The 23757-nt window shown below is 40.0% G+C and overlaps 2 protein-coding genes across 3 annotated transcripts; one reads left to right on the forward strand and one right to left on the reverse strand.

Moving 5' to 3' along the window:
* Window positions 1-2099: 2099 nt before the first annotated feature.
* Window positions 2100-4092, forward strand: LOC143864311 (uncharacterized). The gene is made up of 2 exons (XM_077375223.1): window positions 2100-2775; window positions 3032-4092. The coding sequence occupies exons 1-2, from the start codon at window positions 2233-2235 to the stop codon at window positions 3818-3820; spliced, it is 1332 nt and encodes a 443-aa protein (XP_077231338.1). The 5' UTR covers window positions 2100-2232; the 3' UTR covers window positions 3821-4092.
* Window positions 4093-11106: 7014 nt separating this feature from the next.
* On the reverse strand, window positions 11107-23757 carry HCF244 (NAD(P)-binding Rossmann-fold superfamily protein). 2 transcript variants are annotated; one of them, XM_077375050.1, is made up of 8 exons: window positions 23547-23755; window positions 20850-21081; window positions 18456-18554; window positions 14830-15024; window positions 14645-14737; window positions 14465-14560; window positions 12239-12379; window positions 11107-11481 (listed from the first exon to the last, which is right to left on the reverse strand). In XM_077375050.1, the coding sequence occupies exons 1-8, from the start codon at window positions 23699-23701 to the stop codon at window positions 11305-11307; spliced, it is 1188 nt and encodes a 395-aa protein (XP_077231165.1). In that variant the 5' UTR covers window positions 23702-23755; the 3' UTR covers window positions 11107-11304. The 2 variants fall into 2 exon arrangements, with proteins under 2 accessions (XP_077231165.1, XP_077231166.1); XM_077375051.1 differs by lacking the exon at window positions 12239-12379 and having other exon boundaries at window positions 23547-23757.

Consider the following 23757-nt stretch of genomic DNA (forward strand, 5'->3'; position numbering starts at 1 on the left):
CCTACCAAAGAAAAATCTAAAGCCTTTCCCTTACTATTTTGGTTGGGTGTTGTTGGGAAATGAGACACTTTTCAACATCTCTCATGTTTACTCTTTTTGTGAAGAGTTTCACGTGCGTGGGACTCCATCAATTTAATGAGTCAGATTAGACCCCATCATCTTTGAAAAAGGCAAATTATCTATTGGATGGAAAAATATTGCTTGCAGCTCAATATCTAAGGCCCTGTTAGTTTTGGAGTTTGATTCCAAAACTGATTATTGAACTCAAAATCGCAAAAAGAAAAAAAGGAAAACAGAAAAAAAGGGTCCAATAATCAGTTTTGGACTCAAGATCCAAAATGGACATCAGGGCATTGTTTCTTTAAGATTATGACAACCGATTGTGAGTGCCAAACTGATAATTGGAACCTAAATTATATTTAAATTTGAGTTCAAAAATTGGTTTGGCACTCACAATCGGTTGTCATAATCTTAAATGAGTAGGGCCTAAATGATTAGGATCATCTGAGTGTGGGATCTGTGAATAGTGGCCCACCCAATGCTTTGTCCATAGCAATCATCCAATTCACACATCTAGTAATGGCCCGCCAGATCAGTAGCTCTATTCACCACTTAGTGTCATGGGCATGTGTACAAACAAATAGAGAGCATTTCCCCTAGGGGTGCAACTCGGGTTGGGTTGAGGCCAACCCGACCCAACTCGAGGAACCCATTTTTCCAACCCGAATCCGACCCGACCTGACCCGAGTTCCAACCCGATGAGGTTCAACCCTACCCTACCTGACTTTTTAAGCTTATTAAAATAAAAAATGTCAGGTTTCACTCAAATTGGGTTGCCCAAACCCTCAATCCGAACCCGACCCGACCTTTTTCAGGTTGAACCTGAACCGAGTTGCACCCATAAATTCCCCCCCCCCCCCCCCCCCCCCCCCCCCCCCTTCATCTCCCTCTGTTTATTTTCCCTTCAAATAAAAGTCTTATAATATTTCCACCCCCTTTATTTGTCTTTTCCCTCTCTATATGACAGCATTTTCATCTCTTTTGTTCATTTTTTCTTCAAATAAAAGTCTTTTCACAAGAAGACAAACCAAAGGGGGTGTAAATTGGGGGAAAAGGGGTGGAATATCATTTCCTTTAAAATCATTTAATAAAAAGTGGCACATATCATGTGTTTTCTTCATTTTCTCTCCTATCCTATTTCTGTCCTCCCTCCTGTTTAATGAAATTTGTTGCCGTTCATAAGAAACAAGTGGGTAAGTCAGAATTCATAACAACCGGTTGCCTAACTTTCCTTATCTTCTTATCTCCTCATTGAATACAACGTTTTGTCACGCATTACATGCCATCATTTTCACAAGAAATTTAACTGTCTACAATGAAAGTACGACCTACTAGGATACTCCAATGGATCGTGATCGTGACTAGACACGGTAAGTTCTGGGGTGCAACTTGGGCGGGCTCAACCCGAACCCGACGGGTTCAACCCGTGAAAAGGTCGGGTTGGGTTGAGTTCGGGTCGGGTTTTCTCAACCCGGGCTGAGTTCGGGTTGAGGGCTTGGGCAACCCGACCTGAGTGAACCCGACTTTTTTAATAATTTTTAAAAAAATTTATGCTAAAAATCTCGTGTTAGGTTGGGTTCGGGTTGGAAAAAAGGGTTCCTCGGGTCGGGTCAGGTTGAACCTTGTTGGGTTGGAACTCGGATCGGGTCGGGTTCGGGTTGGCCTCAACCCAACCTAACCCGACCCGAGTTGCACCCCTAGTAAGTAGGATAAAGGAACACTCTAAATGTGATCCGACCAGTGAGGGATTTGAATGGGTCGTGAGTGCCACATAGGTTGATCCGATCCTGACACCCCTGGACACAAGAAATCATTTCTAGATGATGATCCCAACCATCTTATCTATACAAACTTCCAATAGATTCATCTACAGATCGGAGGGCTAGGATCATCCTACGGAAATGATATTTTTTTTTGGAATGTTGCACCTTAAATGGACGGTTTGGATCATCCTATCGTGTGGGCCATAAACTACTTTTAAAAAAATACTAGACTATACCAGGCCTGCACCATATAAAACCTCAAATCAAACCCACCTTTTTCACGCTAAGAACGTTTTTTCTTCCCAAAATAAAAAGAAAAACAAAGAAAACAAACCTCTCTCTCTCCATTTCTGTGTTTTTTTTTTTTTTTTTTTTGCATTCTCATGGAGAAAACGAAGAAAAAGAGAAGATGGTGAGAAACCTAAAAACGATGCTTCTAAAATGGGCTTCAGATCTCGACTGGCGTTTTCTGATTCTAATCTTAACCCCTCTATCTCTATTCATTTTCATCTCACTCTCATACACAAATCCTTTCTCCTCTTTTCCCAATCTCAAAACTCTCCTCCATCCAAACACCAATCAAACCCTAACCCTAACCCTAACACCATTCCAATCTCCCCCTCCACGATCCAATCGGACTTCGGATCTTGAATCGGCATGGATCAAAAAGAAAAAAATCAAATTGGATCGTTCTCGGATCGCGATCTGCCTTGTAGGCGGAGCCCGGAGATTCGAGCTTACCGGACCCTCTCTCATCGAGAACGTTCTGAAATTTTACCCTAATTCGGATCTCTTCTTACACAGTCCTTTAGATTCGGGCTCGTTTAAGTTCTCTCTCCTTAAGACCGCGCCGAGGATCGCCGGAGTACGGATCTTTTCCCCTGACAGATTGCCGGAGACTGAATCTCAGGCGAGGGTTCTCACCGCTCGTAACTCGCCGAACGGGATCCAGGTACGTTTCGTTTCGATTGAGGAGAAAACGTTTTTTTTTTAATTCTGTGTTCTTAAAACTTAGGTATGTTTGAGAATACGTCTGTTAGGTTGATTTTTGGGCGCTGATATCCCCCCGATTCCCCGATTCCCTTTGCTGGAAATGTACGAAACCGCCGATTCCCTTTGCTCCGAGTTGAGTTGTAGCGTATGTCATATACCGGTGCACGTTAGCCCTTGTTTTGATAGATACACCGCTTGTTTCGTTTTTCATGCAGGGTTTGCTACAGTACTTCAACCTAGTAGAAGGTTGCCTGACCATGATAAACACCTACCAAACCCAGCACAACTTCACCTACGATTGGGTAGTCCGGACCCGGGTCGATGGCTACTGGTCCGCCCCGCTCTCGCCGGAAAACTTCGTTGCTGGCGAATATCTGGTCCCGCCGGGCTCCTCCTACGGCGGCCTCAATGACCGACTCGGCATTGGCGACCTCAAAACCTCCACCGCCGCTCTCTCCCGCCTCTCCCTCATCCCCAAACTCGACGCCGCGGGCTACCGGAATCTCAATTCCGAGACCGCATACCGGGCCCAGCTCACCGTCGAGGGTGTAACTCACCGGCTTAACCGGTTACCCTTCTGCATTGTTACCGACCGTACGTATGAGTACCCCCCGGCCCGGTTTGGGGTCCCGGTTGCGTCTTTAATGAGCCCGGGCCCACTTAGTGGGGCCAAGTGCAGGCCGTGTAGGCCCGTTTGTGTGGGCCCGTGTGTGGCTGACGTGGTGGGGGCCGTTTTGGATCCGGGTTGGAGCTGGACGGACTGGGAGAATGGGACTTTGGAGCTATGTGACGCGCATGGGGAGTGGGAGAAGGGGTGGGAGAGGATCTTTGATTGGGTCGCGGGGGAGAAGATCGCAGCCGTTCGGAAGAGGATCGGACGGTTGAGGATGGAGGAGTGCGTGGCGGATTTGGAAGAGATGAGGAGAAGGACGGTTTTGTGGGACGCGCCGAAGGCAGATGAGATCTGCCGGGCCGGGTTGGGGTCGGTGGTTCGGCCCGTTTGAGTCCGAAGTTAGAATTTTTGTTACTGTTTTGTCAGCCATTGGATTAGGAATTTTTACTAACCCAGATTAGTTTGTCGTATGTGGAGGTCATAGGTGAGGTGGTGAATAGGACAAACTGAGATGGGTATATGCCTAATTTAGGGGCTGCTCCTTTTATCTTTTCTCTCTTTCTCTTCTCCATGCACGGATTGATAATGGTTTGCTTTCTAGCAGGCTTTCTTGTATAAAAAAAAGAAAAAGGGTATTGTTGGAATATATTGATTTTTTACTCACATTTGCCGAGATAGGATTCTAATTTTTTGCATTGAAGAGCTATGAGATGTTTCTCTTTGGGCCATATTTGGCAACCATGAAAAATCATTCCATGGAATATTTGTGAGCCCAATTGTGTGAGAGGTGTAGAGGAGGGAGAGGGAGAAGGAGAGGCTTGAATGTGCGGAGGTGGAATGGATGGTTTGGATCATCCTATGGAGTTGGTCATACAGTAACATTAAGGCCCAATTGTAGGCCCCACCCATATTTTTCAAATTGAAGTGTTTGGTCCACACCATTGGATGATCCAAGCTGTCCATGGTTTGGACCATCCAATGGTGTGGTTCGTACAGTAACATTAAGGCCCAATTTAGGCCCCACCCATATTTTTGAAAATGAAGTGTACCGTCCAGACCATAGGATGATCCAAGCCGTCCATTTGATGGGCCATAACGTGAATGGCTTGTGCCCCCAAAATCATTTGCATAGGATGATCGCAACCCTCCAATCTATAGAGGTTTCCATAATAAGCAATTTCTCTTTATATTTGAGGGCTAGGATCATCATATGGAAATGGTTTTTTGGATGTGGCCTATCAAATGGACGGCTTGGATCATCCTATGGTGTGGGCCATAGTTCATTTTGAAAAAAACTGGTTGGAGAGAGAGGGAGAGAGAGAGAGAGAGAGAGAGAGAGAGTCCCCTGTTTTTATAGTTACCAATTTATTTTGTAAATTCTGAGTGGTATGGTGGGCCACAATGTAGAATGATCCAAACCGTCCATTTGATGGGCCACAACGTAAATAGATTGCGCCCCAAAATATCATTTCCATAGGATGATCCTAACCCTCGATCTAAAGAGAAATTGTATATTATGGAAACCTGTATAGATTGGAGGGCTGCAAATGATATTGGGGGCACAACCCATTTATGTTGTGACCCATCAAATGGATGGCTTGGATCATCCTATGGTCTGGACGGTACACTGTTATAGTGGGTTGGATTTGGGCACCAAGGAGGATATAGCCTTAGTTTACAGTTAGCCGTTAAAGCCATTATAGCCTAGCGTTTAGGGAGGGAATTTAACCTCCAACGGGGAAAATATCAGCGCCCTGAAAAAAAATGCATGCTTAAAATTGGTTACCCACCTTAAAATTGGTTTTCTTAAAATTGGTTTTCTGTTTCCTAATTTTTAAGAGCTTTACACGCTCATCTCCTGTCACCTTCTTAAATGAATGCCCCTCTCTCCCTCTCTTTGACTAGAAGTAAGTTGCTGAATGTTACGTGTACGTCAAGTGAATTTTTGAATTTCAAACTGTCCATAGATCGGAGGGTGTCCTATGGACATTACTTTGTGACCCAACAAATGAACACTTTGGATCATCCTATCATGCGGGCTCCGTAATACTTTTTGAAAAATATTGGACGTCTCGTTCACACAGCTCAACTCAACTAAGCCTCTGTTTGGTTGCTGGAATTTTTTTGGTTCTTGGGACTTTCATGAGATTTCCGCAGGAAACTCACGTTTGGTTGCTGGGCCGAAAATAATCCCAGGAACCAAAATAACCCCGCACGAAACCCCAGGAAGGAAAAAAAAAAATACTCCCAGGAATAAAAAATAAGCTTGCAGAAGAATTTTTTTTCCCACCAATCTCTCAGGAAGTTTTTTGTTCCACAAAAATCCCAAGAACCAAAAAAATTCCGGCAACCAAACGTAGAAAAAATTCATGAAGAAGGTAAAAGGAATCTACCCGGCTTTAATCATGGTTCTAGTTAGGTTTTTCCACGTGGATCATTTTCTTCCATTTTATCCTATCTAAGGTCATATTATCTGTTATGTTCCTAGCTGTCAAGTCTTTCCTCACTCTTTCTACGCAAGTTGATTTCAGTCTGCCCCTACCTCCTTTTACTACATCAATTTGGCACGAGTCTCCTCTTCTCACCGGAGCATCCAAAGGCCTACGTTGGGTATGTCCAAGCCATCTTAAGCGATATTTTCAGAGTAGTTAGCAATCCTTTTGCGTAGGGCTTGGAATTTATTAAATCGCAGGCATTCACGGGCTATGCTATGCATGGGGTGTAAAATAGCATGCCCCGACTAGAACATAAGGTGTAAACCCCACTACAATATGAGGAGTAAATTATGAGTTCCACCTAATGTATGGGTTAGGAGGAGATGGCGTCCCCGCCTATTGAACATAAAGTGTAGAAGTGTTGCCCCAACATGATATAACAATCATTCTCGCCCGTCCTGGACCAAATTCCTGCCTCTGTCCGGAGAACGACTCTTCTGGGGTTGTGGTTCTCTGATACCATGTGAAAGAAGAGAGATTTTACTAATCTTGATTAATCTACAATGGACACCCTAATGAGTGTTTTTATGGAACAGTCAAAAGAGGTTAACATAGCAAGAGATCAAGATAAATATAAAAATGGATAAATAAAGATTATACTAATCTATCCTAACTACCAAGTCTAAATTTGGTTGCCTAATCTTCAACCTAAACAATCTAATGATCAGATCTTGTGAGATCTAATCTTATGTTCTAACATATTATACAGTCACTCATATTTGTGAGCCCAATTGTGTGAGACTGAGGGAGAGGGAGAGGGAGAGGGAGAGGGAGAGAGGGCATAAATAGTGAAAAAAAAATACATGCTTAAAATTGGTTTCCCACCTTAAAATTGGTTTGTTTTTTCCTAAGTTTTAAGAGGTTTACACATTCATCTCCTCTCACCGTCTTAAATGAATGCCCCCCTCTCTCTCCCTGACTAAAAGTTTTTGGATAAGTGGCTAAGGAAATGTTATGTGCAAGTCAAGTGTTTCAAATGTATTGGGTCCACTTCATAGGATGATCCAAATTCCAAACAGTTCATTTGTTGAGCCACAATGTAAATAAGTTGCATCCCATAAATCAATTCCACAGGATGATCCTCTGATCTACAATTGAATTGCATGTTATAGGCGTTGGATATGTTCTAAATATAAGCCCAATAGATAATGGACTAGGTGTAGTGGGCCCATATGGGCTGGAGCCCATTAACCTTATCAAATAAGAAGACAATGATCCAAAGCCGTATCATTTTCGGATTCAAGCCACCAAAATTCTATTTGTCGGCCAACACAATTTGCAGCCAAGTTGAAATCCTCCACCAAAAAATCTCAAGCGAAGAAAGAAAGAAAGATTGCAAAGACCCCAAAAAGCCAAACGTGAGAGGCTTTCTTTACATAGGAGCCTCTATAGATCGGAGGGTGTCCTATATAGATGATTTATGTGGTGCAGCCTATTTACTTTGTGACCTAACAATGAACAGTTTGGATCATCATATCATGGGGGCTCCATAGTACTTTTTGAAAAATACCGGACTTCACGCTCACACAACATATAAAATATTAGGAATTAATGGGATTTTCAAAGTAGTTAGCAATTCTTTTTTGGTGGGGCTTGGAATTTATTAAATCACTGGCATTCTTGGGCTATGCTAAGCATGGGTGTAAAATAGCGGGGCCCACCCATTAGAACATGAGATGTTAATAGTAGGCCCCATAATAAGTGGGTTGAATCATCCTAAGGGGGTGCGAATTTATCATCTCCCACAATTTATTGCAATATCACGTCACGCGGATTAGTTCCCAAGAATCCCAGTCACACCCCTCTCTCCACCTAACCCATCAAGTCCTCTTCTACACCTCTCTCCCTGTCTCTCTCTCTCTCTCGCTCTCTCGTGGGTGGTTCCTGGAATGAAAGGAATAATGCCGATACGAAATTTAGGTTTGGTAGAGATTTTTTAATTATTTAAAGGGAGATGATTTTTCGCCCCCAGTAGGATTATGCGCCCCCCTTTAAAGTGAATCGTGAGCAGACTTTAAAGCTTTTTGAGGTCAAATCACGTTAAAAGGGGGTTGCATAATCCTACAGGGGGAGAGAAAAAATATCACCCTATTTAAATTGTGAGAGAGATGGTACCCATTTTAAAAGAAATGAAAGCTACATCTAATTGGGGACGGGACGGACTTGAATTGTAAAATCTTGGATTTCACAAGTTAAAACTTGGATTTTGTAAGCTAAACATGGGCTTTGACAAGTAGGCCAAAACCTAACCGGACTCATGAGTAATGTCAGACAACCCACCTCTCCCCCCCCCCCCCCCCCCCCCAACAAAAAAAAGAAGAAGAAGGGTGGTTTACTAGGGTTTTTGATGTGGTGCAATTTAGGTCAACTCGGATTGAGCTTTTGCTAAGAAATGAATCGGAATCAACCTGGACCATTCTCAGAGAAACAGACTTGAGTTGTACCCCTAGTTTTTGGGCTGGTTGGGCTTGCCCAACTTTCACCCCTAGTTCAAGAGGATTGGTGCTTTATTTTATTAGAAATGCTAGGGATCCCATGAAGTGATGTGAGAAATCCTCGTTTTGTATATTGTCCCATTACGCTCACCTTTACATCATTCACTTGTTTGCTGAAATGGAAAAAGTATCCATGACTAAAGTGGGTCTCATTCAAATTAGGCAACTGCGCACAGATATATGTTGGGATAAATCCCAGCCTTAGGTGGCCGGCCGTAGGTGGCCCGGCTAGGATGGATGGGTCCTTGATATTGGAATCGTGGGGACCAGTAGTCCCACTAGATTTACATAGTATGAATTGCCCAGGAGCATTCTTCTTGGTCAAAAAGAAAAACCCATAATCCCTTACATTACCCAATAGCCTCAATTTAATTGAATCTAGCAAAAAGTGCCAAATTTGTGGGGATCCCCAAGTCAAGATCATGACTTGCCACGTCACATCGATTTCTCCACTGCCCACTGGCAAATTCAATTTTTAAAAATCCCGCTCGAAGGCCCAGAGCTATTGTATGCCCTTAACCGTGCACGATAGCCAACCACCTAACATTATCATCCGATCTCCGGCGGCCTCCACCTCGAACCACCACCAAACACCGATGGCCCCCATTAAAACTATATCAAATTCTTCCACCATATTCTCCAAAACCTACTTCCACTGACCCAAAAATCATCCAATCAAAAAGTATACTCCTAACCCTAACCCTAAACAGTAACCCTAAAGACTATACTACTCCCCCACCTCCTTCCCCAATCAACCATAATCCTAACAACCATAAAACTCCCCTCATCTTCGTCCTCCTTAAAACCTTAACCCTACAAGGTTCATTGCCGCTATCCATAACTTGCCTCACCTCCATATCCAACCTCCTCATTTTTTCTTGAATCCGAACACCATTTTCCTTACATCATCCCCTTCCACAGCCTCCAACAACTCCCCCATCCATATTCTCCATCAACCCTAACTAGATTCGGCTCTTTCACCATTAAATCCGGTCTTCAGCACATGTCATTCCGCCCTATATATGGCCCCCGGCTTTCCATGACCCCCGGATCCGATAATCCATGGCCTCTACGGCCTCACACCGCCTATAGCTGGCCTTCCATGGCTCTAGGTCTAGCACCCCACGGCCTTTCACGGCCACCGGCAACCATCACGGTTTTTCCCGGCTCCAGATCCAGCTTCACGGCCTCCACGTCTCCCAATCCAGCCTCCACAGCCCCAGATCCTGCCTCCACAGCCCTAGATCTAGCTACCACGGAAAAGTCATATTCCAGATCTGGCCTCCACGATTCCCGATTCGGCCTCTGGCGGCTATCTTTTGCCAACCATGGGAGAGATGGTAAAAAGAGGGTTAGCAATGAGGAAAGAGGGAAACGAGCGAGAGAGAGAGAGAGAGAGAGAGGGAGAACAAGCGAGAGAGAGAGGGAGAGAGAGCGAGAAGAGAGAGGACAATGTGGGAGAGAGAAGGGACGAGAGGGAGAAACCGCCTCCCTCCCTAGGCCGACACCCTAGGGAGGGGGCTTTTTTTATCACCCTTTTTTTCGCCGAAGTTTTCCTCCAATCGCTTCTGTATCCTCGTTATTCGTTATGTAACCATGGAGTCACACGCTCATCTCCTCTCACCCCTTAAATGAATGCCCCCCTCTCTCTAGTTGACTTAAAGTAAGTTTCTGGATAAGAGGCCAAGGGAATGTTATGTGGACGTTAAGTGTATTTTTGACAAAAGTATTGGCGGCCCGTTTCATAGGATGATCCAAATTCCAAACTGTTCATTTGTTGGGCCACAATGTAAATAAGCTGCATCTCATAAATAAACTCCACAGGATGATCCTCTGATCTACAAAGGAATCGCATGTTATAGGAACCTCCATAGATCGGAGGGTGTGCTATGGAGATGATTTATGTGGTGTAGCCTATTTACTTTGTGACACAGCAAATGAACAGCTTGGATCATCGGGCTCCGTAGTACTTTTTTTCAAAAATATTGGACTTGACGCTCACACAACATATAAAACATCAGAGATTATTGGGATTCTCAGAGTAGTTAGCAACCCTTTTTTGGTGGGGCTTGGAATTTATTAAATCTGTGGCATTCTTGAGCTAACTTATGCATGAGTGTAAAATAGAGGGCCCCATCCATTAGAAGGTGTAAATTGTGGGTTCCACCTAATGTGTGTGTTTAGAAGGAGATGGTGGGGACCATCTATCAAACATAAAGTGTAAAAGTGTGGGCCCCAACATGCTATAACAATCATTCTCTGCCCCCTGGACCAAATTCCTGGCTCTGTCCCTGGTGCATAGGGCTTGGTAGAGTAAACAGCAAGGAGGGGTTTGGATTTGCAGCAGTGGGATTGATTGTGGCTGGAGAACTGCTCTTCTGGGGTTGTGATACTCTGATACCAGGTGAAAGAAAAGAGATTCTGCTAATCTTGATTGATCTACAGTGGACTCCTAATGTGTGTTTTTTATGGGACACTCAAAAGAGATTAACATAGCAAGAGAACAAGTATAAAAATAGACAAATAAAGATTATACTAATCTATCCTAACTACCAAGTCTAAATTTGGTTGCCTATTCTTCAACCTAAACAATCTAATGATCATATCTTGTGAGATCTAATCTTATTTTCTAACATATTATACGGTCATTCATATGCACATGTTATTTTTACAATTGATATTCCATAGGAGCAGAAAATACCATCTCTATGACTGAATTTCGTTTGAATATTGGATTGAACAAGGAAAAACTGAAAGCACTGCACAACTCCTTTGGTCCCTTCACTTATAAACTCTCTTCATATGAACCTTCAGCAACTTTACATGACTCCCTACTCATTCATACAGTCATCCCTTCATGTACAATGCGAGGACAAGGCCCCTCTTCAAAAGTAAATGTCACTTTGCTTCGACTGTGCTTTCAGGTCTTTCAGTTTCTTCAATATGTTAGTGAAGTAATCCTTCAAATATTTCTCTAATGAAACAATGTCTTTTGAATCTACGCCAAGAGCATTGTATGTCTCATTCATGGGAACCGAGAAAACCGTGTTGCTTGAGAGAACCTGGAAATGGCAACAAGATTTTTTTTTTCCCATTATTGATTAGATAGATAGATAGACAGACAGTAATTGTCAAGTTAAAGAATTATCATCAAGTTTCAGGAGTTAATCTAACAATAAAGAACTATAAAAGTTCGCGGACCCAAGGATAAATAAAGAAAGATTGATGTGGATGTGTATTTGACTGGACTGAATATTTGTAAACTACCCCTTGCAATTGTCCATGGGGAGGGAAAGAAGAAAAGAGCTCAACTTCTGTCATAAATTTATGGAGACTAGGGCCATACCCCATTTAGAGAGTTGTATGGTTCCGACCCAGATCTTAGTTTTGGTCTCTAGCTTTCCAAGCCAAATGCTAATAAAGTGGACAGGAATGATACTATGAGAAGCGAATGAGAAGCTTCACTCGGACCCACTCAAATGATGTTGTCATGGCCCAGACTCGTCAATTGGGAGGCCCCAATTTTTATGTGACAAAACATGAAAACCAATCTGATCTAATGTTCCGAACAATTCAATCAGAGAACTCAAATATGAACTGTTGTTCATTTTCTCTTAACTGTCCCTTTGCGAGCTTCCGATTATCGTCCAACTGGTATGATTCTCAGGCTATGCCATATTCACAATACGGCAACAAAATGAAGGACCCGGATCACGCCAATGTCATGTCAGCTTGCTCAGATAAGGCCTCATGCATTTCTAATAGTAGGCTTGTTCATAGCATCATCCCCGTAATTAGAAACAGTGGGAGAGATTATACCTCTGAAAATGCCAATCTATCAGCAACATCATTTGTCCACTGGAAAAAACGAGTTAGTTGGCGAGTGAATCTCAAGACTGAAACAGGAACTGTAGTGACATTCGCATCTTGTCCCGCAAGCCTCTCACACAAAGTTATCACCTACGGGATTAAGAGTATGTGGCATTCAACTTTCCTACTAGACTAGATAATGTTCATTTACTATAAATATTTCATAGAAATAAGCAATGCAAATAGAAATAAAAAGCATAAGATAGTATCAATAGAATGAAGATGCATAACTGGTTGACATGACGTGCCTAAAACAGCTGCTAAAGAAATACCCATCCACATATGAAACAGATAGTGATTCCATGATTCTATTGTTTTTACCATGCAATGATTATTGCCGAGCCATCATCTGATGTAGTAGAAATGTATTGAGGAGTTTCCCTATTCGGTTTGCTATGGCTAGAAATTGAAAGATTCTTCTAAATGTATACAGCTGCCAAGAATGAAATGAGAATGCATGAATTGCCAGAAATTATTAGCATAGCTTTCAGAGGGAAGTATAAACGTAAATCTAAAACCATAAAATTTATATATCCCCATTGTATACAAAAAGCAAAGGGAAGTGAGAGTGAAGACAAAATAGATGAGAATAAATATGATCCATAGGCCAAAGCAAGGAAGCAGGATTCTTCCCTGGGAGCCTTCGATTCCCGCTTTCGATTCCCGCTCTGGCAACCTTGGGCCAAAATATCTAAATATAAGAGTTAACACAGTCGGAAAAAGGTACCAAGCTGTTAACTTACCAACTTCTCCAAAAGCTAAAGCTGTTGGAGAAAGGCGTTATTTATCTTTTATACTTTAACACTCCCCCGCATGTGTGGCCCACTAGGCAAACACGTGGCATATGTGGTCCCACTTTCGGCTAACCATCGCATGTGGATTTTCACTATCCGGGAGGTTTGAACTCGAGACCTTTGGCTATGATACCATGTTAACTTACCAACTTCGCCAAAAGCTTAAGCTGTTGGAGAAAGGCATTATTTAGCTTTTATACTTTAACACAAGCAAAAGGAGAGAGTTATAAGCATAACTTTGAGAGTAAAGTATAAATGCCAATCTAACACCATAAACTTTATCCCTCTAATGCTCTGCTGGTGAACTTCATGAAGGGAAGATAGTGTCAGTATATGTTCAAAAGGTTTTGCTGTAGAGAGCTTGTGGGAAGCTAAAAAAAAATTTAGTCCCACAATCGAAAGTTGGGAAGGGTGTAAGGGTTTTGTAAAGCCACACACTCTAGACATTTGCTTTTAAAGCATGTCACATGGTTGAGTGAGAGGACAGTACAACACACTTTCACATGCATGCATGCGCACACAGAGCAGAAGCGGTGGGCTATAAGGTGCTAGAGGTGCAATGTGGCACTTTGTCGGCGCGCTCTGTACTCGCACGTATGCTCTAATATGAAGGCTTTCTACGTACTTTCTCTCCTCTATCTATATATTACTCTTTTAGGATTTCTGTTTGCAGAAACAGATACCAGTGTCTACACTCGTAAAGTCAGAAGGCGTTTGGACATGTTATCATTTGAGCATAACACCAACAAACATTAGTGTTAGGCTGGGCTTCGTTGTATGTTGGAGGCAAATTCGTTGGAACTCTGTGCACATCAATTAAACAATTGGTGAGGACGAATATTGTCTTAAAGAAAGTGATTGTAGTAACAACCCTTGAAGCATTAATCTTCTTCCACCACAACATTCCGTATCAATAAAAAGAAAATCATGTCTACTTTAAATGGAAAGGCAAGGTTCTCTCAAGAGATATCATAGTGCAAACTAGAATGAGAGAAAAAGATAATCCCCTAAAACTTAAGACTGCCCAAAATAAAGAGAATTACAAGTATTCTAGACATCAAATGAGTAGAGAAATAAAATAAAGGGATGATAGTATGCATATTCATATGTCGTTGTGTATTTCAGTAGTGTTTCTATGTACTTCTTCTGTACTTTCCAATCTTGTCCCTGGAGTTGAAAAAAGGCATATCCACATTGCATACCAACAAAACAAAGGGCAATGAGACAAAAGACAACTTAAAATAGCTGAGAAACAAAATGACCAATAGACCAAACTATGTAAATATCAGAACTAAAATTGTTGGAGAAGGGTATCAAGCAACTAAAACTATTACTTCAGGCAATAATAAATACTTTGACGATGTAAGAAAGCCATCTCTACCTCTTGGCTTGTCCAAGCACGAGGTCCAGAAAACGTCATGAGTTTCTTATTAATTTTCTCGTTGCGTAGAGCTATAAATGTCAATCGAGCTATATCCTGAAAACACTGAAAAACAACTTAGAGACCAGGACTACATCCCATCAACAAAAAATGGATTTAGATGAAAAATGGTATCCGAACCTGGGTGTCCATGTAAGCTATTCGTGTTGGGGCATCAGTTCCCCACACAGACTTCTCTTCTAATATCGGTACTGCATACTGCCCGATAAGACCCTGTAAGGTATATCATTGTGCATAAGTACCAAAAACAATATAGAAGGACAATGAGTGTCAAACACAAAATTTTAACTTGGATGATTCTGTACCTGCATGAATCCACATAGTCGAATTATTATGTAGGTTAGACCTGAGTCTTGAAGAAACTTCTCAGTGCAATGCTTGATTTCCATCAAAGGAACTTCCGGATGCTTATCACAGTTGTGGATGGAATAGAATACGTACTTTTGAATTCCCATTGCCTTTGCGCATTGTATGAGAGCAACTTTTCCTTCCCAATCTACCTAAATAGAAGAAGTGGATTAGAACAGACAAATGCCCCAATTACTTGAAATGGCCCAAAGCTTGATGAAATGTATGAGAGTTGTATAACCTAGTATCTTGAGAAAAAAGTTGAAGTGATCTTAACTGAGACTTAACAATCAGCATCTTTCTTGGACTGTCTAGTAATAGCATTCCATCTTCCATTTGATCCATTAAATAATTCTGATAGTAAAGATACGGTAATACCTAAGTGTCACTGATTCTCAGAATTACTGAAGTTAATATGCACAAATAGAGGTCGTGTACATATTGAGTTGAGGATGACTAAACAAAACATGGGATGGTTAGCAAGAGATGAAATATTTTATGGTGGTTAAAACGACATGTTTAGTGAGCGAGACAAATATTTATACCAACTTGAATATTATAAATTGTACTAGCTTACTGGCCTTAAAACCTAAGACCCAATTCATACTTAGGAGTTACCCAACTCAAATTGACTCGGGACACCTTGCCAAATGAAAAAAATATGAAATGTTGTGCATCCATAAGGAAAAGAGTATGAAATTATTTATAAATGTTAATAAGTTTTTAAATTATGTGATTTAATTATATAATACAAATAATGCTAATATTATTCGCCGGACTAGGATTGCATTTTCAAGTTTCCAGATGGTACACTAGGCGGGTGTGAGGTCTGAGGAGTGATCATGATCATTAATCCGATGGGTCGCCATTAGAGGACTATGAAGCACGGGTACGGGTACGACACGACACGGGTACGTGACTTTCCAAAAAAATCAGGTGCGGGTACGTTTGGGTATGCCGAATATAATAATATTTTATTATATATTTATAAAGATTTTAAAAAAAATAATTGGAGAGCAATCAAATAACAATAACATCACCAAAATGGAAAATTCTAATATTACTCTTCATTTCATAAGTGATTAAATTCCATAATTTTCATAACATGAGGCATCAATACATCATTCATTAGAAAAAAGTCTGTCGCCAGTGTGTTGACCAGATAAGATGAATAATTTTTAGAGACCAAATTGTGAGATTTTTATACCGGACTTTTGGGATTTAATGATGTTTGGACATGATAGATTTTATGAATTTTTAAAATTTGAAAAATACTCCACCGTTTAGAAGTTAAGAGAAAGTTAAAATTTTGGCCCGACCATTTTTCTTCGGATTTTGTACTAGAATAGGAGAGTTGACTTTTTTTCCTTTTAGATTTGGGTCTTGAAACTATTTTTAATAAATCCATTATTTCCATGTAAATCTTAAGTAAATGGACAATAAAATAGTAAAGACATATGTAAATACTAAGTACAGGAGATGAGAGAGAAGCAACACAGGAGGGATTTACACCAGATAAGAGAGGCAGGAGGTGTCATGATGCAGGAAAATACCTAAATGAGGGAAAATCCAACACTCCTAATGGGATCATGGGTTCTAGGAAAGTTTAGGGCTAGCTCTTAAGAGGGCTAAAGACACCTACTGGTTAACTAGGGTTGATTTAAGGCAGAATTAATTGGCGGGCAGCAGCAATATTGTGGCTTAAATTTGCATTAAATAATGAGAAAGAACACAATTAGCATGAAATAAACCTTAAACAAATTAGTCGACAGTTAAAGGGTCCTTTGGGTAACTAGTTAAGGGCAAAATTAGGCTAAAACGGGGTTTTAAACGTGCGACCAAGTAGAATAACTAAAACAGTATCAAAACCTATGAATGAAACCTTATTTTGATGAGAAATCAGCAATAATCCAATGAAAAAAACAGTAATAAATTTCTGCAGCAACAAAATGGGGTCAAATCGGTCCAATTTAGGCCAAAAGGGTATTTTGGTAATTTGGACAGAACTAGAAATTATGGGTAAACTGCTGTGGGTTGAAAGATAATACGTTTAAATGATGAAAGAAATCAGATTTTCAGGTTTAGGAGGCTGCTACGTTGGCCGATTACGCTTTCAATCTCTAAAAGCAAGTTTTGGGGCTTGAAAGGTGTGAAAATTTGATTGGCCTCAAAAGGGGTTGTAAAACTATGAATTTCGATTGCTATGGTTAAGGTTTAATCCCAAAATAAGTCCTTCAAAGTTTCAAGATGAGATCTTAAACGATGTAGGAGATATTTGGATTTTGGGTTTTTGTATTTTAGGGTTCAAGAACACACAAAAATTGAAGAACTAATGACTTAATTGTTATGACTGATTTGAGAGGAGAATAGAAGTGAGAAGATGAGAGGGGAATGAGAAGAATGGCTCCAAGCCACTAAGAAGAGAGAAGAGAAGAAGTTACAAGCTTCAATAGCTTCTTTTGCAAAAACTTTAATTCCTTATTCAATAGTCAAAAGTCCATTACAATGCTTACATAACATATATTTATAAGAAAAGAAACCCTAAAAACTCACTTAATACCCAAGCAACAAATCATAGCCGTCCATCTAAAATAACATAAATAAAACATTGACTAAAACTTACCTAAAATAGTAAATCCCGTAATAGACCCTTACCCCATTCTAAAACTACTTATAACTTAGCCAAATCAAGTCCAAATCGTGTAATCTTGGGCTCTTTAGATAGGTAATCGAAAAACCTTTCTAAAAATACCAAAATCAGCCCAAAAGAACAAGATTTGATGCCCTAAAAAAAAATACTAGAAATAAAATGACGAAAATAATAGTTAAAATATAAAAACTTGTTCAACGCCAACGACTAAAACAATCTTTATGATTTTCATTCTCATCATGTCAGGTACGCGTGGGTGTGCACCCTAAACGTACCCGACACGCACCCAACAACCAAAATTGGCATTTTTTTTAAAACAAAATGGGGTACGTACCCAGGACGTACCGGGGGCGTACCCGCACCCCATACGTGTTGGGTACGGGTACGAGAGCCCTGGGAGAGTACCCGTGCTTCCTAGTTAAAGGATATGGGATTGACCAGTCCTACGCTGAAAGGATGATCCTAACACCTTGATCAAGAGGGATCCTTTTGAAGTGTATTAAAATCATTATTGATATATTGAAGCCTTGGGCAAGCATATTGAAAGTCAATTCACTATGCCACAAGTCATCCTGCCAGATTAACAGTCCAAATCACCTGATATATGTGTGACATGCATAGTGGGTCAGCAACCAGAAAAGTAAAACTCACAAGCCACAATAGGTTCAGTATTCCTCATGAAATATTGATTAGATTAAGCTTTTGTAGATATTTGAAACATTAAATTCATGAATGGAAAATCAAAATTCATGATGTGAAATAGATTAGCAGGCATTTTCCCGTTGGTTTCTAGAGTAGCAGGTACACATTTCAAAGATTCCAGGAATCAAAAAATGAAAAGGTGCAGCCAATTTATATTCAGAGGCTTCTCATCCAACAAAAATGATGTCAAGAAAATCCACTGAAAAGGAATAAATTTTACATAGTAACTACCGTTCGGATAGGCTCTTCTGGTCGTCCTGTAGCACAATCAATCACTGTATGAATGCCCACTAGTGTAGCAGGTATTGTCTCCGGTTTGCTTAAATCAGCCTGCTCAAAATATCACTAAAAATCAGTGTACTCTCAGCATGAACTCCAAGAAATAAGAAAGATATCATTGGCAATGTCACACAACCCAAAGTGCTATTACTCAGTTCTCCATTCCTGTGTGCACAAAAAGGCTATAAATAAATTAAGAATGGTTTTTATATGGTACAATATTTCCCATGAATTAGCCTGCGAAGGAGACATATAAAACGAATAAGATTAAACTAGATGAAGAACTAGATTAGAATTATGGAATGTGTCGTAGCATAAAACAATAAATATAAATCCTTAAAAAACAGAGAAGAGCTTGTAATAAATAACAATCTGATACCAAGAGATCCAGAGAGCCTGCAAAGTTTCAGTATTCTCATCTAAATGTGAGCACTGAACCCTACAGATTATCTTGAAGATAAGAAACAAAAGGAAGCTAATAAGTCTGAGAATCATAACATCGCATTTGCAGCCTAAGATAGAAACAAAAGAAATCCAACAAGACTGAGGATCTTCAAATAATATAATAAAGCCTTTTAATTTGGCCAAAAATTCATAAAAGAATACACTAGTACCGAGAGATCCAGACATCCTACTGTGATGTTTCAAAAGTCTCTAGGTATACATCAAGAGCACTGCATGCATATCGGAAATATATGACTATAGATATGATGACTGGTTTGTTTTAACTTTCAACCACTACATAAATGCATGGAATGTTTGTGAGCTGTACAGCACAAGAGGGTTATTGGATAAATTTCTAACATCATCAGAGAAAATAGAGAAATCATTTGCATTAATGACAAGTCTAAAAATGCTCACATCAATTATATTTACTACTTAAATAAGAGGATGAGATATTTTATCATAGTCACAAACATAAAACTATGAGAAGATACCATACAATCATATGTAAACAAAACAATGCCTTAGCATGTCGCGACTTCAACCACACAATCATACACTATCAGGAGCTTCCAAATTCGCATCCCCATACTTGTCATCTATGCCAATGGAACTATGATGGAGATGAAAACAAAGATCAGAAAATGAAGCTTTCGAGAAAGAACCCCTTAGGAATCCACAATATATTCTGGACCACTTATCTTCTTCTCAAAAAGGATCTCTCGAGTTACTGACTCTGCTGATGCTGCTTGGATTGATTCATTATATGGGTTTTGAGTCTTCACTGTGAACAAGCATCTCATGAAGAGCATGATCAACAAGTGATCTCAACGCCATCCTTCAAACCAGCATTTGAAAACTTGTACTCGAACAGCAATTTGCCACCGAGTCAACTCAACGTAGTCAATGATTGGCGTGAAAAGTTTTTTATTGATTGGGTGAGTAAAGGAGTTTTTATTGACTCGGTAGGGTCACAACCAGTTCGCCTAATGATATTTCAAAACTATGCGTCGTACTATGATTCCACATAGGATATGCTGTATCATAACTCTGCTATTCCAAAAATGATAATTCAAACTATTTCAGTATATCTATGCTTATGTCCTTCTATTAAGTGCATGAAATGAATCCTATTGGAAGGAAATAGGTGGTGAACATAAACTGGGCGCCTCGGGGAAGTCAATTGTCAACATCAACACCATCATGATATTGGAGCTCTATCTCATGTGCAAACATAAAACATCCTAGCATAGAGGTTCAGCCATGTTACGAAATCAGATACTCCCACATTGTTCTTCAAATAATAAAACTTCTCTCTCCCTCTCTCATGCATTTATAAGTGGAAGAATTTGACCCATGAATGTGGCCCATATTGCGTAACAAAGTTGAATGAATAATAGTCGATTTTAATTTTACCCTTCTTCTTTGCCGTAACTTAGAATGACTCTACACTTTGGCATGCCTGGTGGGATTGAGGTCTCTCCAATTCTTTTTTATTTGTGATTATATTTCAGATTTGCTGTTTTTCACTCAGATGCATCGTTCCAATTTAGCAGCGGCTAATTGTTGTATGTTCAGATCTCTTTTGGCTCATAGATTCAGTATATCTTCTTTCTTTCTTTTTTAAGATCCTAAAAGTTTATGAGATACTTTAGCCGGGGGTGACATCCAGTTCTTTTAGCCAATTGATTAACAACCAGCACTTCTAATTCCAACTATGAACAGTATTGCGACCATCCAAGATGATCTAGATACTTTTTCCAAATCCTGAAGTATGGTATATCTCTGGCATGCAAGCAATTTGTTGAAAAGGTAGCCACATGCATAAGTAATAATAAGTAACTGATCATATGAAATTTCTAGTGAACCAAAGGTAAAAGAATTTGGAACTTTTAAACCTACATTGACAACTGTTGCACCCCAATCACGAAGGAAGTCAGCAGGAGCAGGCCGAGGCCTTACAAGGCATCTAACATCATAACCTTCATCTAATGCCCGTCTGACTATCTGCCGTCCCAAAGTTCCAGTAGCCCCAACAACTAATATACTTGTAGGCCTAACAGGGGTCCCTGGAGCCATATTGGTTGCTACTACCGTCTGAGCATTACATGTTACAAGCGATGGTATACAGTAACTGCCTGAAAAACAATGAAGAAAGCATAAAATGAGATTGATCCTGAAGATTGAGTCTGGGGAACCAACCAAAAAAACCAGTAGGCCACCATGCTGCAAAGCTAAATGGTAAAAGCAAATATTGTTGTTTCGTTAGCAGCTTAAGTAATGCATTAAAGGAAAGGGACTAGATGAACATAATTATGAATAGGGTATTAAATTCGGAAATATTAAACAGAATTCAAATCTACATACTAAGTACCATCCTAAAGTGTTTCTATGGATAATATTTGGAGAAACCCACCACATAAAGCCTTAAATATAATTCTCTTGTCTTTCTTTAAATTCCAAATTAGGATAGGGAAGAGTTGTGGGACATCTGTTTTAGGACATGACGCATGCTAGAACATGTAATATCCATGGGCCCAAAGTCCCAAACTAATACCTTTCTAATAATGCATTCGTTATTTTCTGGATACCATGTTGATAGTATATTTACTCAGTAGTCGTCGTCTTAGTAGCCCATGAGATCAATTCATTCATAATCAAACACAACTATTTTAAAACTTGGCAGGCATTGACATGTTGATAGGAGACAGAAACTAGTCCTGCAGCTATTGATAAGAGACAGAAACTTGACAGGCTTTGACATGTAATACTATTGAGGATTGCAGTGAAATCTAATATCTGGAAAACTAGTACTGCAGCTTGGATTGAAGCTTGAGTCTCACAGACCATACATATATACTTGGTTGGTTGCCTAAGAATGCAAACTCTAGGTACGAACACAATGCACTTTTAAGTTTGCTATAACTGAAAATTTTAAAGATGAGAAGAAATGTGATAGTCTGCCACTTGAAATTTATTAACTTGTCTTTGATAGTTCCATAGGAAAAAAAATATGAGGGGAGATCGGTCAAGGATAATATGGGTTGCCGCACACATCCTGTAAAGGACCAAAGAAACTTTCTGTTTGTGGCAACACAAGCAAAGCACAGGGTTATTGCTGGTAAGCATTTTATGTTTACTATGGTTAGTGATGCTATTTTTAGTTTTTATATTATTGGAAAGGAGATTGACAATATGGAGCAATTTTCTAATAATAAATATGGTCATAGTTTTGGCCATGGATGTTTCCTTGCACTTAGGGTTTTACCACATTAAAAAATCACTTATATCTATTTGGTCATAGTGTATTCCTTTGTTTTATTTTCTAAGCACTTGAGTACAATCATAAGAAAATCCGGTAATTGGAATCACCATGAGTGGCTAGTCACTACATATCAATGTTCCATCCATTAACAGAGCAAATCCAAAGGATCAATCCCATTCCTCATGTTCACGGTACACTATGAAAAATCAACCTTATTATTGCCCATAAACAATCAAGAAACCTAGAAGAAGCCATGGCTTCACAGAAGGGAAGGGATTCATCGAGCATTGTTCTGTAGTTGTCTTGTTAGAGGCCCCTGTTGCCTTCTTTTTTTAATACCTATTTTCTCATTAATAAACTCAAGGTGCCATGGCCTCACATAGACTTACAATATACGTTGAGTGAAGAGTAAAACACTAACTATCAAACTGGCTTATGAGACTCGGCTTAGCCTGTCTACCAAAGAAAAAAGATATAAATTATATTTAATAAAATGCAAATCATTTAAAACTTCATATATTCCATTAAGAAACATTAAATTCAACTTAAGAAAACCATATTGATAAGTGTTTGTGTGTGTGTGGGTGTATAGCTAGGTAGATAGATATAGATATATGCACAAGGCAGGGGCGGAGCCAGGATTTTTGCCAGTCGTTGGTGGGGGGGCCGTGGCCACCCCCACGCTATATGAGCCTCCGCCCCAGTCGCCATGGCCCCAGTCGCCATGGGACTAATAAGAATATGAATTGATTGTTGGACTTAAAATTGCTTCTAATTTTAAGTCCATTAATTAGTTTTGGAATCAAAATCAAATACAAACAGTGCCTACGTAGTCTATGGAATTTGTTATCATGCATATTGTTTATGTACTGATCCAATTCAATTTCTCAAATCAAAAACTTACTTACATGCATAAATGCATCCTACTCAACCCACATGTAGTGATTCTTACTGTCCACTTACTAAAACCTTGTTATGACTTATTACTCAGACTAATTTCTATAAGATACCAAGACAGCTTATTACAAACCCAAACCCAAACTCAACTAGCGTTGCTCATAATCCAAACCTTCCAAGCTAAAGAAACCTGCCCAAAATCATCTCCACATAAAACCAATATTCCAAGAGGTAAATATGGGTCAAAACCCCAAACCCCAAATAAAAATCTACAATGACCCAGAACTCCAAACCCCTAAAATGCACTCAATTGTTAGTTGGACATAACAGAATATATGTTTTTTTTTTCATTTCTGATACTAAGAATAGTCACCCAAATCAGGCATGAATTCCAACTAAACTACAACCGGGTTTTGTAGCACTGAGCGATGGCTAACTTGCCTTGAGATGTGGAGAAAGCTCGTGAGAGAAAAAGGCCATGGGCTGGTGCTAACGTGCGCCCCCACGACAGAGAGGAGGATTTGGTGTGGTGGTTGAGATGGAGAGGTAGGGTTGAGAGTTGTGGAGAGACAACTGCGCACCTTGACGCCATTTTTCTCAGATTTTTTTTGGTTCTCAGAGTTTTGGAAGAAAAAAAAATTTAGAGAG

The sequence above is a fragment of the Tasmannia lanceolata genome, unplaced genomic scaffold (assembly GCF_043159265.1).
Source record: "Tasmannia lanceolata isolate RefF3 unplaced genomic scaffold, GAP_Taslan_0.1 ptg000048l, whole genome shotgun sequence".
NCBI lineage: Eukaryota > Viridiplantae > Streptophyta > Magnoliopsida > Canellales > Winteraceae > Tasmannia > Tasmannia lanceolata.

Excerpts from the sequence above, each read along its gene's own strand:
- HCF244 (XM_077375050.1), bottom strand. The coding sequence starts at position 23,701 with ATGGCGTCAAGGTGCGCAGTTGTCTCTCCACAACTCTCAACCCTACCT. Across the intron at positions 18,555-20,849 it reads GGGGTGCAACAGTTGTCAAT|GCTGATTTAAGCAAACCGGA; the intron begins GTAGGTTTAAAA and ends TATTTTGAGCAG. Across the intron at positions 11,482-12,238 it reads ATAGATTGGCATTTTCAGAG|GTTCTCTCAAGCAACACGGT; the intron begins GTATAATCTCTC and ends TGCCATTTCCAG.
- LOC143864311 (XM_077375223.1), top strand. The coding sequence starts at position 2,233 with ATGGTGAGAAACCTAAAAACGATGCTTCTAAAATGGGCTTCAGATCTC. Across the intron at positions 2,776-3,031 it reads ACTCGCCGAACGGGATCCAG|GGTTTGCTACAGTACTTCAA; the intron begins GTACGTTTCGTT and ends TTTTTCATGCAG.